Source organism: Microcaecilia unicolor, chromosome 5 (assembly GCF_901765095.1).
Source record: "Microcaecilia unicolor chromosome 5, aMicUni1.1, whole genome shotgun sequence".
In the NCBI taxonomy this organism is placed as follows: domain Eukaryota; kingdom Metazoa; phylum Chordata; class Amphibia; order Gymnophiona; family Siphonopidae; genus Microcaecilia; species Microcaecilia unicolor.
Window position 1 is genome coordinate 203,805,772 of NC_044035.1, and position 17,648 is coordinate 203,823,419.

At 47.6% G+C, this 17,648-nt stretch overlaps 1 protein-coding gene across 4 annotated transcripts in view; it reads left to right on the forward strand.

Moving 5' to 3' along the window:
* C5H16orf70 (chromosome 5 C16orf70 homolog) overlaps nucleotides 1-17,648 on the forward strand; it is a 1,028,424-nt gene that overhangs the window by 665,657 nt on the left and 345,119 nt on the right. For all 4 annotated transcript variants that reach the window (XM_030203715.1, XM_030203714.1, XM_030203713.1 and 1 more), the window contains one exon: nucleotides 7,543-7,625. In XM_030203715.1, coding sequence (XP_030059575.1) covers nucleotides 7,543-7,625 — 83 coding nt within the window. The remainder of the gene's footprint in view (nucleotides 1-7,542; nucleotides 7,626-17,648) is intronic.

The window sequence follows — 17,648 nt, forward strand, 5'->3', positions numbered from 1 at the left end:
ACAATATTAAATACCTGAGCAGGAAGGGATGTACAAGCCCCGCCAGCTGAAGATTTCCTCCTGCTTAGACAGTCAGCACTCTTCCAAACAAGCCAGCAGCACTTTCTTTGAGCTGATGCCACGGCCAGCAGACTGTGCATGCATGAAAACTAAGCATGTGGAGGGGCTGGTGTTGGTTTCAGCTCGAGGCAAGTACTGCCAGCTACTGTTTGAAAGAGCACTGGCTGCCTGAGAAGGAGGAAATCTTAAGCTGACGGGGTTTGAGGACCTCTGCAAGCCATAGCAAGAGTGCACAATTTTGGGTGGGCCAGAGTCCAAATAGGGTGGGCCCTGGCCCACCCAGACTCACCCATGGCTACGCCACTGCTGACAAGGATAAAGGTTTAATTTTGAGGGCTTACTTTAAGAGTAAGGATTTTATTTTCTGAGGTTCATGAATACCTAAGCAACTCAAGCCCAAAGGAAAGCTAGGGTCTTAACTATAGCTAATACTTTTTTTTTTGTCTTAAATTCCTTTCCTTGTCATCAAGCAGATGCAGCCATTACAGATGGGTTGTGTCCATCAACCAGCAGAGGGAGATAGAGAGCACACTTTTTTCAGTGCCTCATACCAGCTTGCTCCACTGCCTCTCTTGAGTATTCTCTATCTCCCCTAGCAGAGTGGCTGCAGCTTCTTCGAGCTCCATCTAAAATCTGCCTAGAGGTTGCTCCTGTGCTTTTGCCAGTTGTTGTTAGCAGGGGTGTTGGAGGCTATAGCAGCTTCACTTTAAAGGCACATAGGTTCGCCCTTTCCCTGCCTTACCCATACCTCCGTGGATGTGGACACATTGCTTAGCTTTCCCTGTCCTTCCCCACCAACAGTGGATGCAGGCACATAGGTTCGCCCTTTCCCTGCCTTTCCCACTCACCTGAGCCTCTGGAGTTCTATTTACCTCTGCTTTCCTCACAGCGTTAAAAAAAAAAAAAAAAAAGTTGCATCGCGCTTAGACGCTTGAACAAAGGTTTTTCCTTGCCTTTTTCTGTGGGACCGGAGCTGTGATACTCGGTCCAGTGAGGTAAGAGTGTTTTCTGACTCCTCCGGGGTGGGCCCGCGATCGGGGCGATTTTGGCGTGAACCGCCATTTTGAATTTTACCGCCGTTTTCGGCGATGGCTGCGGAGACAGTAAAGCGCTGTTCCAAGTGTGGCAAGTGCAGATCAGCAGCGGGGCTCTGTAAATCGTGCTGTACAGACGTTAGAGCCGGCTCGAGCATGGCGAGCGACGATTCTTCGCGCTCTGAGCTGGCAGCGGGCGCCATTTTGAATTTACCACATGGTGCGACCTCCGCTGAGACGGAGAGTCCTGAGCCCGGGGGAGGCCTCGGAGTGAGGTTGATATGGGAGCTACTAGCCCCGGCAGAGATCCGGGTGCCCAGGGTGAGTTTTTCTCCCCTGATTTTGTCTTATTAATGCATAAAGCATACATGCTTAAAAGAGCTCTCCCACAAAGCCCGGCACGGGCCTCTTCTAATGCACCCTCCCCCCCCGGTGGATTCTAGCCTGGGTATGCCCTCTGAGGCGTTATTCCCTGATAATTGGCAGAATATGACCTGCAGAAGGGCTCATTCCCCTTCAGAGAGTGCTGCACCTCCTTCCCCCCCCCCCCCCCCCCCCCCCCCCCCCCCGTGGTCGGGCTGCGAGGATTCAGAGGACTCTGGCAGGCCTTTATAGTCTGAGGAGCCAGAGTCTGGTGCAGAAGTGACTCAGGATCTGGACAATCCCTCCGCGGTGAGGATTTTCCACCGTGATGAGCTGCCAGTGCTTATTTCTGATGCCCTGCAGGCTCTCTCTATTGAGGACCCTGCCAGTGGCACAGCCTCCTCTGTGAATCCTAGGATGGCTAGTACCAAAAAGCCTGCTCGAGCCTTTCCTTTGCATGACTCCATCCAAGAGCTTATTTCGGCTCAATGGGCTGACCCCGAGGGACCTTTGAAAGTTTCCAGGGCTATTGGGCAATTATACCCTCTGAGTGAGGAGCATATGGCTCGCTTTGCTATGCCTAAAGTGGATGCCCTAGTCACAGCTGTGACGAAGAGAACTACCCTCCCAGTTAAAGGAGGTGTTGCCCTGAAGGCAAGACCGTAGACTGGAATCAGCACTTAAACGGTCATTTGAAATTGCAGGTCTCACTATTGGGGCGTCTGCATGCAGTTGTTATGCTGCTAGAGCCTGCCTGGCTTGGTTGCAACAGGCAGTGGAACAGCCCGGTGATGGAGCGGAGCCCTTTTCAGATGTGACTCCGCGGATGGAGTCGGCCTTGTCCTTTCTTGCTGACGCCCTTTATGATATTGTCAGAGCTTCGGCTAAACACATGGCAGTAGCAGTGGCGGCTCGCCGTCTTCTTTGGCTATGGCATTGGGCGGCGGACATGGCCTCTAAGCAAAGGTTGGTGAAGTTGCCCTTTCAAGGCCTTCTTCTGTTTGGTGAGGAGTTGGAGAAAATTGTGAAGGGCCTGGGTGAGACTAAACCCCAGCGCTTGCCCGAAGATAGGCCTCGGCCTTCCTCTAAGGGTGCGGTGGTTCACTCCTCTTACAGACCTTGCTTCCGTGAAGCTCGAAGGTACCGCCCGGGGCGTTCTGCTGGGTTCACTTCTCGTGCCCGTTTTCAGCAGAGGAACTCCTTTCGCTCGGACAAACGTTCCACAGCCACTGGCTCAAGGCCTGGAGTTCAGGGGCGACCCTCTCAATGATGGTGCGCCGGCCCTCTCCTCGAGTCCTGTCATCGGAGGACGTCTTTCCCTCTTTGCCGAGGAGTGGGCCAACATTTCCTCAGATCAGTGGGTCTTGGACCTGATCAGAGACGGTTACAGAATAGAATTAGACGCCCCTGTAAGAGACGTGTTTGTGGAGTCCCGATGCGATTCTGTCGCCAAACGGGCGGCGGTAGAGGAGACTTTACAAGGTCTGATTCAGATAGGGGCCGTGTCCCCGGTACCTCCCACCGAACTCAGCTGCGGCCGCTACTCCATCTACTTTGTGGTGCCGCGAAAAGGAGGGTCTTTTCGCCCTATTCTGGACTTAAAAGAATTAAACAAGTCCCTGAGAGTGCGGCATTTTCACATGGAAACCCTGCGCTCCGTCATTGCGGCGGTACAGCCAGGAGAGTTTCTCACGTCTCTGGACCTGAAAGAAGCTTACTTGCACATTCCAATTTGGCCCCCGCACCAGAAGTTTCTGAGGTTTGCGGTGATGGGAAAGCATTTCCAGTTCCGGGCCTTGCCTTTTGGCCTCGCCATAGCTCCCTGCACCTTTTCAAAGGTTATGGTGGTAGTAGCTGCCTTTCTAAGGCAAGAGGGTATTCGGGTTCACCCGTACCTGGACGACTGGCTCATTCGAGCAAACTCTGCTGCAGAGTGTCAGCATGTAACAGCCAGAGTAGTCTCAGTACTTCAATCTCTGGGCTGGGTCGTCAATATGGCCAAAAGTCACCTGACCCCCTCACAGTCTCTAGAATATTTGGGGGCCAGGTTCAACACAGCCTCGGGGTATGTGTACCTACCCGAGCAAAGGCGGTGCAAGCTTCAGAATCAGGTCCGTCTGCTCCTGAGGATGCCCTGCCCACGAGCTTGGGACATTGTCCAGCTGCTTGGATCGATGACAGCCACCATGGAACTGGTGCCCTGGGCGAGAGCGCACCTGAGACCTCTACAGTATGCTCTACTCCAAAGGTGGTCTCCAGTATCTCAGGATTACCAATGCAGTCTCTCTTGGCTCCCTGCGGCCCGACTCAGCATGGAGTGGTGGCTCTCAGACAGCATGCTGCGGCGAGGAATGCCGCTGGCGCTCCCCGATTGGTGCCTAGTGGTGACAGATGCCAGTCTGAAAGGCTGGGGCGCACATTGCAAGGGGATGCATGCCCAGGGTCTATGGACACCTTAGGAATCGGAGTGGTCCATCAACTGCCTAGAGTTGAAAGCGGTGTTTCAGGCGCTTCTGGCCTTTCAAGTGACCCTGGAAGGATTGGCTGTCCGAGTGATGTCGGACAACACGACAGCAGTGGCCTACATAAATCGACAAGGCGGCACTCAGTGCAGAGCTCTAGCCGCGCAGGCCGAACAAATTTGCCACTGGGCCGAGCTGCATCGGGCAGAAACTACAGAACTACAGAAACTGTAGTTTCTGTCGGCAGCTCACATTGCAGGTCAGAGCAACGTGCAAGCCGATTATCTAAGCAGGCATCAGATTGATCCAGCGGAGTGGGAACTTGCAGACGAAGTGTTCCTGCAGGTATGTGCCAAGTGGGGCAAGCCCGTGATGGCTCTAATGGCGACAAGCTCCAATGCCAAAGTCCCGTGCTTCTTCAGCAGACGGAGAGATCCTCGCGCGGCAGGGTTGGATGCCTTTGCTCAACCCTGGCCTCTGGGCCTACTGTATGTGTTCCCTCCGTGGCCCTTGATAGGACGAGTGCTCCTGCGGATTCGGCTGCATCCAGGAGAAGTGGTTCTCGTCGCCCCGGATTGGCCCAGGAGGCCTTGGTATGCGGACCTCCGACAGATGCTCGTGGAGGATCCCCTTCAGTTACCTCTGGTTCCCAACCTGTTGTCACAGGGTCCGGTGACCATGGAGGACGCCGGCCGATTTGGTCTTATGGCCTGGCAATTGAGAGGGCGCAATTGAGAGGCAGAGGCTATTCCAATAAAGTAATTACCACTCTCCTACAAGCCCGCAAGCGTTCCACTTCCATGACTTATGCCAGGATTTGGCGCCAGTTTGAAGTCTGGTGTGCTTCCAGAGAGATCACACCCCTGCGGGCTCCTGTCTCGCCGATTCTGGACTTTTTGCAGGATGGTGTACAAAAAGGCTTGGCCTATAATTCCCTGCGGGTGCTAGTGGCAGCATTGGCCTCCCTGCTTGGCAAGGTTGAAATCGTGTCTTTAGCTGCTCATCCGGATGTGGCACGGTTTCTTAGAGGGGTGCTTCGGCTCCATCCTCCCATGCGTGCACCTTGTCCAGCTTGGAACCTGGGGCTAGTGCTGAAGGCCCTTCAGGGTGCTCCCTTTGAACCGCTTCGGCGTGCTTCAGAGAAAGATTTGACACTGAAGGCCGTCTTGTCAGTGGCCATTACTTCGGCGAGATGGGTGTCAGAGCTCCAGGCGCTATCCTGTAGAGACCGTTTTCTGCAGTTTTCAGAGTCCGGGGTCACGGTTCGGACCGTGCCTTCCTTCTTGCCTAAGGTGGTTTCAGCGTTTCACCTAAACCAACCTATTTTCTTGCCTTCCTTTGTCGAGGAGGAGTTTCCAGAATCTTTTGGGCAATTGCACCTGTTGGACGTGCGCAGGACTCTGCTGCAGTATCTGCGAGTTACTAACTCTTTCAGGACCTCTGATCATCTGTTTGTTTTGCTATCAGGTCCTCGCATAGGGTCTCCAGCGTCTAAAGCCACTATTGCCCGCTGGCTTAAAGAATCTCTCTTTTCAGCTTATTTGCTTGCCGGCCGGCCTCCGCCTGATGCCTTCAAGGCGCATTCTACTAGAGGAATTTCCTCTTCTTGGGCTGAAACTGGAGCACTCTCTCTTCAAGAGATTTGTAGTGCAGCAACATGGGCTTCTAAGCTCTCTTTTGCCCGACATTACAGGGTGAATGTGGCTGCCAGGAGGGACGCACATTTTAGAGCGCAAGTGCTGGTGCTTGGTGTGGCTTGTTCCCACCCTATCTAGGGATTGCTTTGATACATCCCATCTGTAATGGGTGTATCTGCTTGATGACAAGGAAGGGAAAATTAGGTTCTTACCGTGATAATTTTCTTTCCTTTAGTCATAGCAGATGCAGCCATGATCCCTCCTTGTCTGATGCTATCTGCTATAAATCTATTTCAGGTTCTGTTCGTGTTTCCTGGAGATTCCGTCCTTGAGAGAAAGTCGGAAAACAGTCTTCAGGATTCTTGTTCAATTAAAGGAGGATGACTTAATTCCCTCCAGTTTCATGTTTTGGAGGATGAGTTTATTCCCTCCGGGAGGATGAGTTTATTCCCTCCAGTTATGTCTCAGTGGAGGATGAGTTTATGCCCTCCGAGAGGATGTTTCATTCCCTCCATTCTGAGTTAATGCCCTTTGTTGTACGACCATCGTTCGCTGTGAGGAAAGCTTATGTTATTCCCATTGCGGTTTGCCATACTTCTTTGGAAGCTTCAAATACTGAAGAGAGGCAGTGGAGCAAGCTGGTATGAGGCACTGAAAAAAGTGTGCTCTCTATCTCCCTCTGCTGGTTGATGGACACAACCCATCTGTAATGGCTGCATCTGCTATGACTAAAGGAAAGAAAATTATCACGGTAAGAACCTAATTTTCCCTTGCAAGTGCTTAGAGACTAATTATGTTTTCTTAGACCCTAGTCAATTATAGACATTTTTGGCTGATCATTCAAGTATAGATGTTTCCACAGGTTAGATATGGGGGTCTATAGTATATGTTTACTGCTTGTGGTGATATGTTAATTCTCTACTTTTCCTCCTCTAGATGTGGGCTTTGGTTTAATTGTTCGTATATTAAAAACTTGATGATCCACCAATTATTGTACAGGTGTGGGTATAATTGGCTATTTGCCTGTTATTGCTGAATTTCTGTGTTAATTTCTTTCTTTACAACATTGAGGGGCCCTTTAACTAAGTGACGATACGCTCTATGCATGTGCAGCACACACCCAAATGAGACTACCGCCAGGCCAGCATGCCCTCCTGGTGGTAAGTTCAGATGTGGCACATGCCCATAAGGCGAGGACAGATTATTTATTTCCTCCTGTGCATGCCAGTTCTGGTGGTAATCAGCACTTGGCATGTGCCGACCGGTTACCACGCGTGTAGCGTGTGAGTTTTTACCGCTAGCTCAGTGAGTGTCGTTAAGGGCTCAGGCCGGTTTTGTGCGCGCATTGGTTTCATTTTTACCGCAGGCCTTTTTCCCATACCATTAAAAAAAAAAACACCTTTTTTGTAGATGCGGTAAAAATTGACCTGGCGCGTGCCCAATACTCGCACCTATACTACTGCAGGCTACTTTTTTACCACAGCTTAGTAAAAGGGCCCCTGAATTGTTTCCATAAAAATATATATTTGAAGACTGAGCAAGTTGTTAAGGGGCCCTTTTACAAAGGTGCAGCAAGCCTTCCGCAGACTTGCCACATGCCAATTTGGCACTACCGCAAGGTCCCAGCGGTAGTTCCTGCCCCCACTTGCTATTTCCAGCGCTTGAAAAATATTTTTATATTTTTAGTGCCGGGTTAACACGGGAGCCCTTACTTTTTCCTAAATTAGTGCCGGGTTAACACGGGAGCCCTTACTGCTTTCTAAATAGGTGGTGGTAAGAGCTCTTCCAGGAAATGGCCACGCATCAAGTTACTGCATGGCCATTTCATTTTTTCTTTAAATAAAAAAAAAAAGCCTTTTACCCGCTGCAGCAAATCCACACGCCGACACCACCGCATGGCCCCTTTTACCACAGCTTGGTAAAGGGGCCCCTAAATGAGGTAAAACTTTTTGGGTTTTTTTTTAATTTGTCATTTTTCTCAAACAGGATATTCTTTTTGATGCAAATATACATCAGGTGAAGAAATTTGTCTTGCACACAAATTATCCTGGTCATTACAATTTCAACATGTGAGTATTTTTATTTATTTTTATTTTTTATTACATTTGTACCCTGCACTTTCCCACTCATAGCAGGTTCAATGCAGCTTACATATTATATACAGGTACTTATTTGTATTTGGGGCAATGGAGGGTTAAGTGACTTGCCCAGAGTCACAAGGAGCTGCCTGTACCTGCAGTGGGAATTGAACTCAGTTCCCCAGGACCAAAGTCCACCACGCTAACCACTAGGCCACTCCTAGTGGTTAGAAGTTCTGCAGGTGACTACATGTATGAAAATCTGAGAATTGAAACTGGGATCCATCCCTGCGGATACTAACTCATTGTGTAGATGTTTGCTGCATATCAGAGAGTTTTGATAGGAATAATCTCTTTCTGTCATTTAGTTCTTTTGTGAGGCTCCAGTTTATGAATAAAGTACCTAACACCAGTACTTTATTCATAAACAGACTGATGCTGAATAGTTTTCTAGCTCATAATGATCTTAAAAATACAATTGGATGCATGTGGTGCCATTTGGACTTCATGAAAGTCTCCATAGGGTTGAGGAGAGAAGAAAGAATTTAGCATTATTTCCTTATCATGGGTTATAGATTTGTTGTGACTCAGGGAGATAAGTTCCACCAATTGAATTTGAACTTGCATCTTAAAGACTTCTGTGTACGTCTATTGTTCTTTCTAGATGAGATAGACCAACTCCCACAAATTTGATCATGTATCACCTTTTTGCTGGAAAATTATTGGCTTCCTATTTACTATTTATATAGGTTAAAACATTGTTACTTTTGCATAGGCCATGTCATTCTCTGCATTCTCAGTTGGAGAGTTTGCTTGTCATCCCATCTGTTTGATGAGCACAGCTTGCGTATACTATACAGGCATTTTTTTTCTTGCCCCCTCCCCTTTTGGAAGAAATCCTCATACAAAAACTTTAAAGCAGATATTAAGACATATTTTTTTATCCTAGCTTTTGATATCACCTGTTTTATTTATTTATTTTTTGGGATTTATTAACCGGCTGAACGAATCTTTTATGTGGTCCTACCACATGAACCTATCCTGCCACAACATCTCCTTGTATTTGTTTACCCCGGAGCCTGTAAACACCTCTCCGGCACTATGTAAGCCACATTGAGCGTGCAAATAGGTGGGAAAATGTGGGATACAAATAAATAAATTTATGAAGAGATTCACCCAAGGCAGTGTACAGTTTAACATCAAACTTCCAATTTTTTTAACAGCAAAACAAGTATAAACAGACAATGAAAGAGGAAAACTTGAAAGCAGCAAATTGAAACCTAATAATAGGACTACCATTTTTTATTTATTTTAAAATTTATGTACCACCTTAAAACCTAGGTGGTTTCCAAAATTACACACATAATAAGAACAAAACAAAAAAATACAAAACAATCCAATTATTACCCATTGGATTAGATCAAATAATATAGTAATTGCTACTCAGTAGAATACTTCCACAAAAAGCTGTGTTTTAAGCTGCTTCTTAAATCGAAACACATTATTATATAATCGTGAGTGACCTTTGAGTGCATTCCATAGCTCTGTACCAGCTACTGTAAACGATGAAGACCTTGTCTCTGCATAATGTGATTGCATAATTGGATCCAGTGACAATTGCATTGTTTTATCCAATCTCAAAGATCTGGTAGGATAGTATACCTGCAAAACTTCCTGAAAGTAGTCAGGAGCAACTGTATGCAAAGTGTGGTGAATTAGTGTCAGAACTTTATAATGTATCTGCTGGACAACAGGTAACCTGCCATCCTACAATAACGAGAGGAGACCGACCCTCTCCTCACCACAAGGCCGCGAGACCCCAGCGTGACACAGGCCGTTCCCTTTTCCTGTTCCCAGCTCCTGCCCACCCACAAACGCTGCGCCGGACCTACGGACCCTTAGCGACCTGACAGCACACCTGAGCCGACTATATGGAACGGCATCTCTGGAATCACGCACAAATGATGTAAAAACGCACCGGACTATGTTCTAAATAGTTACTAATCTACTAAGCTACAAGAATTTGAACAAACCATCGACCATCACTCCAGCCCTGGGAAACTAGGAGAACCTGCACCCTAGAATAACTCCGCTAATCCACCTAACCACTCATACCCCAACCACGGAACTCTACGAACCACGGACTCTCCCCACCCAGAACAACACATCCGATAAGCCAACCAAGTTGCCGTTGACCTCCTAGACCCAACAACACAACGCACAGTACCACGGAGCCCTATGCCCCTGGACGTCACTCCTGACCATCTGACTTTGAGTAACCTATCTCCAAACAGATCCCACAATGAATACCGCCAAGTCACTCCTAGCAATCTACTCCCTATCACTGATTTACCTAACACTGTCTATCCCACTTGCAGAAAAAAACATCATACCCATTTTACAGAATCACTAAAGACTGATCAGACACTTCACACCTCACCAAGCCAACATTCACCAATACAGAAGAGACATACCTACACATGGACAGCACCAACAAAAAGGAAAGCAAGAGCACAACAAACACACAATAACCAGAGAACGACAACTAACAAAAATCCAAGCACCACCAAACATTGAAACCTCATACCAAAACATTCAAGTGGGTTACTCTAACACTAGATCCGTTTTAAAACAATAATAATAACAGACTAGATCACATCAGAAAACCTTGATTTACTTTTCATCAATGAAGCCTGGATCCACAACCAAAATGACCCTATAATTCTAGATCTTTACCCCCAGGCTACAAAATTACTCACTGGACAAGAAAAGGAAAAAGAGGAGGAGACATTGCACTAATCCATAAATCCCACTTCATAGTAACAACAACAGCTGAATCCATAACACCCCAACTAGAAATTGCCTCAGAATCCACCATGCATCCTTACGAGACCACCTAAACGTGGTCTTGTTTTATAGACCACCAGGTAACTGGCACGATTGCCAATCTCACTTCATGGACTTCATATCAAATAGCTGTGTACTGAACTCCAATTTACTTATAATAGGGGACATAAACCTACACCTAGAAGACCATAATTCAACCAATGCATGTGATTGCAAGGAATTCCTCCAACTATGGGACCTCAATTTGCCAAATATACAAGCAACACATGTCAAAGGTCACACACTCGACCTTATTACACACAAACTGTCTTCTGACCTAAACCTAATAATATCAAATACAAAATGGACTGAAACACCCTGGTCAGATCACCACAAACCTAACCTATCCCTACAATGGTGAAAAAAGGCTCACACCACAAATTAGAACGCACGACCTACAACACGAGAGGCCAAATGGACCCTGTCACATTCTGGCAACAGATCTATATGAATGAATGGACAGCACAAACGGAATCAATACACTATCTCCAAGACTGGAATAACAGATGCAGAAGCTTACTAGATAGAATAGCACCAATACAAACAAAAACCTCACGAAGACACAATTCGATACCATGGTTTAACGAAGAACTGAAAAAACTAAAAACACAAGTTAGAAGGCTTGAACGAGCATGGAATAAAATAAAAGATGAACACACACTTAATGCATTGAAACAAATGCAAAGAAAATATAAATATGCAATAACACAAACCAAAATAGGACCAGACTACAAAGACACGCATAAACTTTTCCAACTTGTGAACAAACTACTAGACACCACACCAGTTACCACAACCAACACAGACACCCCATCAGCAGACAACCTTGCCAAATACTTCAACGAGGAAATCATAAAGCTTCAAACCACCCTACCACCCAACACCACTGACCACGAAAATTTCTTGGAATGCCTAGACCCAATCCCCAATGAATATCCAGCAGACCGAATCTGGACAAACTTCACTCTACTTACCGAGGAAATCGTTGCCCAAGCGACCAACAGGTTCGCCAAATCGCACTGCAAACTAGACATATGTCCTAACAACCTAATAAAATCCGCTCCCCAACGCTTCATAGCAGACCTCACATCACACTTAAACTACATGGATTATTCCCCGAGGATAAAGGAAACATACTACTCACCCCAATACCTAAGGACTCAAAGAAAAAAGCAAATGACATCACCAACTACCGCCCTGTAGCATCCATCCCTCTGATAGTTAAACTAATCGAAAGCATGGTTACCAAACAACTTACCGATTACTTAAACAAATTCAAATACTACATGAATCACAATCAGGATTCCGAGCCAACCACAGCACTGAAGCAGTACTAATCACTCTCCTAATAAAATTCAAACAAGCAATTGCTACTGGTAACAATATACTCCTCCTACAATTTGACATGTCCAGCATGTTCGACATGGTAAACCACAAAATACTACTGAACATACTATAATACTTTGTAATCGGTGGAAGCGTACTCAGCTGGATCAAAGGCTTCCTAACCACAAGAACATACCAAGTGACCTCAAACTCAAACACATCATCACCGTGGAAACCAGAATGTAGAGTGCCATAGGGATCACCGCTGTCACCGACCCTTTTCAACTTAATGATAACACCCCTAGCCAAATTGCTATCCAACCAAGGCCTTAATCCTTACATCTGCGCAGACGATGTCACGATCTACATCCCGTTCAAACACGATCTCACAGAAATCACAAATGAAATTAAACACAGACTCCAAATCATGAATTCATGGGCGGATGCATTTCAATTAAAACTCAACACAGAAAAAACTCAATGCTTCATCCTCTCATCACAATACAACACGTACAAACCCACCACCATAAATACCCCAGAGTACACCCTTCCTGTTTCAAAAACCCTGAAAATTCTCGGAGTCCAAATTGACCGAAATCTCACTCTAGAAATCCAAGCAAAAAGCACAACAAAGAAAATGTTCCATTCAGTGTGGAAACTCGAAAGAGTAAAACCTTTCTTCCCAAGGGAAACATTCCGCAGTCTGGTACAATCAATGGTACTAAGCCACCTAGATTACTGTAATGCAATCTATGCCGGATTGTAACCAGGTACCTCTAGGTGCAGCCAAGGATAGAACAATCTCCTCCAGCCACAGGCTTCCGGTACAGTCAAGAAATAAATGTCCACCATCAACTTCACTCTTAAGGATTTTATTCCATGCAGGTTTCTAGTAGACCTGATACACAGTTCCAACATTCACCTTCCATTTTAAGCACATATAAGCTACCTGAAAGTGTGTGGCAAATAGTCCCCTTTAAGCAGTAGGCTATCAGCACATACCAGGATTCAATACAGGCTCACAGTCAGCTCCAGTCTGGGCTCTTTATCCAGTGCACAATAAGCAGTAGTTCAGTTCCAAATAGAAGCAGTTCTTTCAGTTCATCATCACAGTTAAATCACAAAGCAGTAGTTTCTACTTTCTACTCTCTTTACCTTCAGGAGAGTTCAATACTTTAGGGACTCCTCATACCCAAGGGATTTCACCCTGCATCAGATTCACTGGTAAATTCAATACTTTAGGGACCTTCCTTACCCAAGGATTTTCAGCCTGCAAATACTTTTGGGACTTCCTCACACCCAAGGGATTTCATCCTGCTTCAGTACTTTAGGGACCTCTCTTACCCAAGGGTTTTCAGCCTGCAACTGCTTCTCTCTCTCTCTGCTTCTCTCTTCTGGGACTCCTTCCCACCTGCCTAATCAATCCCTGGCTTCTACTCTCATAACCAATCATTCTCCTTCCATTAAATTCCCCCACACCCATACCAGCTGAGTTAAGCATTAGACTAATGATGAGCTCCTGCACACAGGGTTTCCTATCTCTCTTTCCCCCTAGTGGCAGCCAGTCTACACATCCTGCCAGCTTACACCCATGTCTTCTCCCATTGCAGCTAGGAGTCCAGTCTGGGTTCCTCATCTCACCCCCTGGCTCCTTGCCTGCAATGCCTTCTGGGACTTGTATTTCAGACTGAAACTGCCTTAACCCAACTATCCTGGATGTGACTTTATCACAGGATGCAAAGAACAAATCATTAAGAAACTCCAAACTGCTCAAAACACAGCAGCCAGACTCATTCTTGGAAAAACAAAATACGAAAGTGCCAAACCCCTAAGAGAAAAATTACACTGGCTCCCACTTAAAGAACGTATAACGTTCAAAATCTGCACCCTGGTACACAAAATTATTCACGGTGAAGCTCCAATCTACATGACAGACCTCATAGACTTATTAACCAGGAACACAAAAAGGTCAGCACGAACATTCCTGAACCTCCACTACCGTAGCTGCAAAGGACTAAAATATAAATCAACATATTCATCAAGCTTCTCAAACATAAGCACACAGCTATGGAATGCACTACCAAAAGCCATAAAATCAATGCATGACCAAACAAACTTGCGAAAATTACTAAAAACCAACCTGTTCAAAAAGGCATACCACAATTGATCCATCCTAAATACCAGACAAGGAAACCGATACTAGAAATAGATAAAATGAACTTTCAATACCTGACTACTTCACCTACACTGTCAATTACTGAACTTTAATGCAATACCACTTGATTTCTTACCCCAGAAAAACTTTTTAACTCTTGACTACTTAATTTACTTTGTCGTGTACGAACTTTACTACAATACCACTATGTATTTCTTGATCCGGAATTGGCGATCGCCATTACGGTACAATGTAAGCCACATTGAGCCTGCAAATAGGTGGGAAAATGTGGGATACAAATGCAACAAATAAATAAACCAGTGCAAGTTCTTAAGGAATGGTGAGAAATGAACAAACTTACCCATCCCAACTATCAATTGTGCTACCGCATTTTGGACCATCTGCAAAGCCCTAAGTCTTGGTGATGGTATCTAAGATATAGGGCATTGCAGTAGTCCAGCTGTGACAACACTAGCCCTAGTCTCAGATCATAATTGGATAGCATCGGTTTAAGCCTATGGAGCATATGTAGTTGAAAAAAACAAGCCTGAAAAACTTTACTAACCTGGGCACCCACGTTCAAAGCACTGACTACCCACGTTCAAAGCACTGACTAATTGAACCCCTAACAGGAAACAGGATCAAAAATACACAAATTAAAAGCACTGAAATTCAAATAACAGAGATATAATAAAATGTAAGCATAATAGCGATTGATTCCGAGGACAAGCAGGCTTTCATACTCTCAACGAGTGCGTAAATGCCGATCCGCATCAATTGATCCGGCATTAATGCCAAAGTTAAAAAAAAAAAGTCAGAACTTTGTGAAGCACGGGCCTTTCTGCACTCTGCATGCTCGTGTGCCTTCCTGCCCACCGTGAAAACGCAGGTCCCTCAGTTTAGTTTTTTCTGCATGAAGAGCGGCTGCATTTTCTCGGTATCTTCACACATCCAGTCTTAGAGCTTTTTGAGTGCCTTCGGCCTTTATTTTATTTTTAGTGAGGTTGTTTCTTTTTCTTTAAAAAAAAAAACCTTATTTTTTTTTTAGTGTCTTCGCCCCTTTTTCAGACAGTATCGAGTCGTTTGATTTGGCCGGCAAAGTTTTCCCATCCATGTCCACTAAGACAACCAATGGCTTCAAGCGTTGTACCCCATCTCGGGGAAGGGCACCCATTCTTGGTGTCTGCAGTGCTTGAGCCTGCCCACGGACCTGCTAACTGTGTTCTCTGTCTTCATATAAAGGAGAGAACCCAGCTTTCCCGAGTGTCTCAACGTGAAAAGAATTTTGGAGCCAGGTCCAGTTCCTCGACGTCTGTATTGGCATAGAGGTCAGAGGCATCATCATCGAGTGTTGCACTGGCTTCGGGAGCATTGGTAAGCATGGCTGCTTCGAGACCTCTAGGCACTGGGAGCAGTGAGGCATCAAATGAGTATCCACCTGTCCCGAGGCCTCCTGCTGTGCAGGCCCCTCGGGACCGTTCGTCGTCAGACCCGACCCCGAGGGGACGTGAGGATTTGACGTTGTCCTCATCGGCACTGAGGAGCATGGGTGACGTGCTTCGGGCGAAGGTCATGAAGCACTGTCTTCAGTCACCCTGATTCATGGTGTCGAGGGATTCGGCACCCAAGAAGCGTCGGTACCGGGATGCACTTCTCTCCAAGCAGCCGAGATCCTGCTCCCGTATCAGCCCTGGCAGATCTGCAACCTGTGCCTCAGCTGACGCCCCAGCTTTTCCTGATGTCAGCCCTTGATTGTCTTATCCACAAGGTGGGTGAGCCCTTAGGTCCCGCAAGGCCCAGAAGGACCTCAGAGGACAGCCGTGCAACCCCAAGTCTTCACCCGCGGCGACCGCCATTCACCAAGGGTTGAGCCCCCAGCTGCAGGCGGTCAATGGGACTTCAGGAACCGCGGGGTTGACGGACTGACCTGGCTGGAACCGGGAGAGAAGCGGGCAGGTGGAAAAGAAATGTCCACAAACTGGCAGCCGATCAGGGCAGACAGTAATTGCGAAGTCGGAGTCAGGCAAGAGGTCAAGGCAGGCGGCTAGTAGAGGGGTCAAAGTCAGGCTAGAGGTCTAGGCAGGCAGTTAGGCAGGGATAACCAGGAAACAGTCCAAAATCCAGAAACAGCAATACCAGGGAAACGACAAAACACAGGAACCACGGAGAATGGCCTCGGGAACAGAACCTGAAGCAAAGTGCTAGCTCAGTTCCCTTCAATACAATATCAGCCGCCCCGCCCCCATAGGAAAAGCCGACCAATCCGGCCCTGGGTATCGGTAGAGCCCCTCTGATTGGCTCTGTCCGATTTCCCAGGCGGGACCACCAACTTGGCCTCCCAATCCGGCGCCTCAGAGGCGGAGCTCCGGGCCCTCCCACCCGGGAGGGAAGAAGACACTGACCATCGCGCCTCGGCGCCGCCTCCTTCGGCGGCGCGAACATAGCCCCCACAGCCGGCGACTGAGAGACCGGCGGCCGCAGTCGCCGGCCTCCGGCCATGGTCCCGGCCGGAACGGCCATCACTGCGGCAGGCCCCGGATCCCTGCCGAGGCCTCCAGGCCGCTACCCCTCGCCGCGGAGGACACTGGCTCCTGACCCCGCGGCGGAGGAGCAGGTAGGAACGCGGGACGCGACATTGATGAATTCATCCGAGCCTTATACAGTGCTGTGCTTCGGTATCGGGGGTGCTTGCGCCTGCCATACCTTTTGCTACGACCCCGCCTGGCCCTCAGCCTGCGGTGCAGCCTCTGACACTGGCGCAGCTTGCGGCCGCAGTGTCAACTGCTTCCCAGGCTGGTACCCCCTTAATGTCAGTGGAGGCAGCTTCGCTGGAGTCTAGGCAGGAGCCGGTCTCTCAATGCTGCTCTCAAGGATATGGTTCCTCGGTATTGAGGCAGGCTCGGTCTCGGACATCTCGTAGAGAGATCTTGCCCGATAATCAGAGGAGGATCCCAGATACTTTTCATCGGACGAGTTTTATGTGATTCCCTCTGAGCCCTCCCCACAGTCTGTGCCGGAGAGCCTTTATTTCCCATCTTTTGTCAAGGAAATGGCTGATGCCATTCCATTTCCTTTGGAGGTGGAGGACGAGCCCAGGGCCAAGATGCTTAAGGTCCTGGACTATGCATCTCCTCCTAAGGAGGCTGTGATGACTCCTCTCCATGAGGTACTCAAGGAAGTCCTCGTCAGGAACTGGGCATCCCCTCTGTTGGTCCCTGTTGTCCCCAAGAAGATTTGACACCCTCAGTCGGATCCACAGTGAGCCTGGGTTTATAAGGCCTCAGTTGCCTCACAACTTCATGGTGGTGGAATCCGGTCTCAAAAGAGCCAGGAGTACTAGGGACTATGCCTTGGCTCCCCCAGGCAGAGAAAAGGTTGAGGAGATCGCAGACCAAATCAAGAAACACACTGATAACATCTCCTCTCTCTCCCGCCATGCGCCTTCTGCATCTGCCTCCTCATCTAGGAGGATTGTTTGGTGTAGGTACACTCCGGCTCGTCAGCCTGTTCAAGCTCGGCCCCAGCGTGATTGTTCTCATTAACAGTGTGCGCCTATGGCCCCTGCTGCTTCCCAGTCAAAGTAAGGGATGAGTTTTTGACTGGTTCCAGCAAAGCATAGCCACAGTAAAAGTGTCCATTCCCAACGA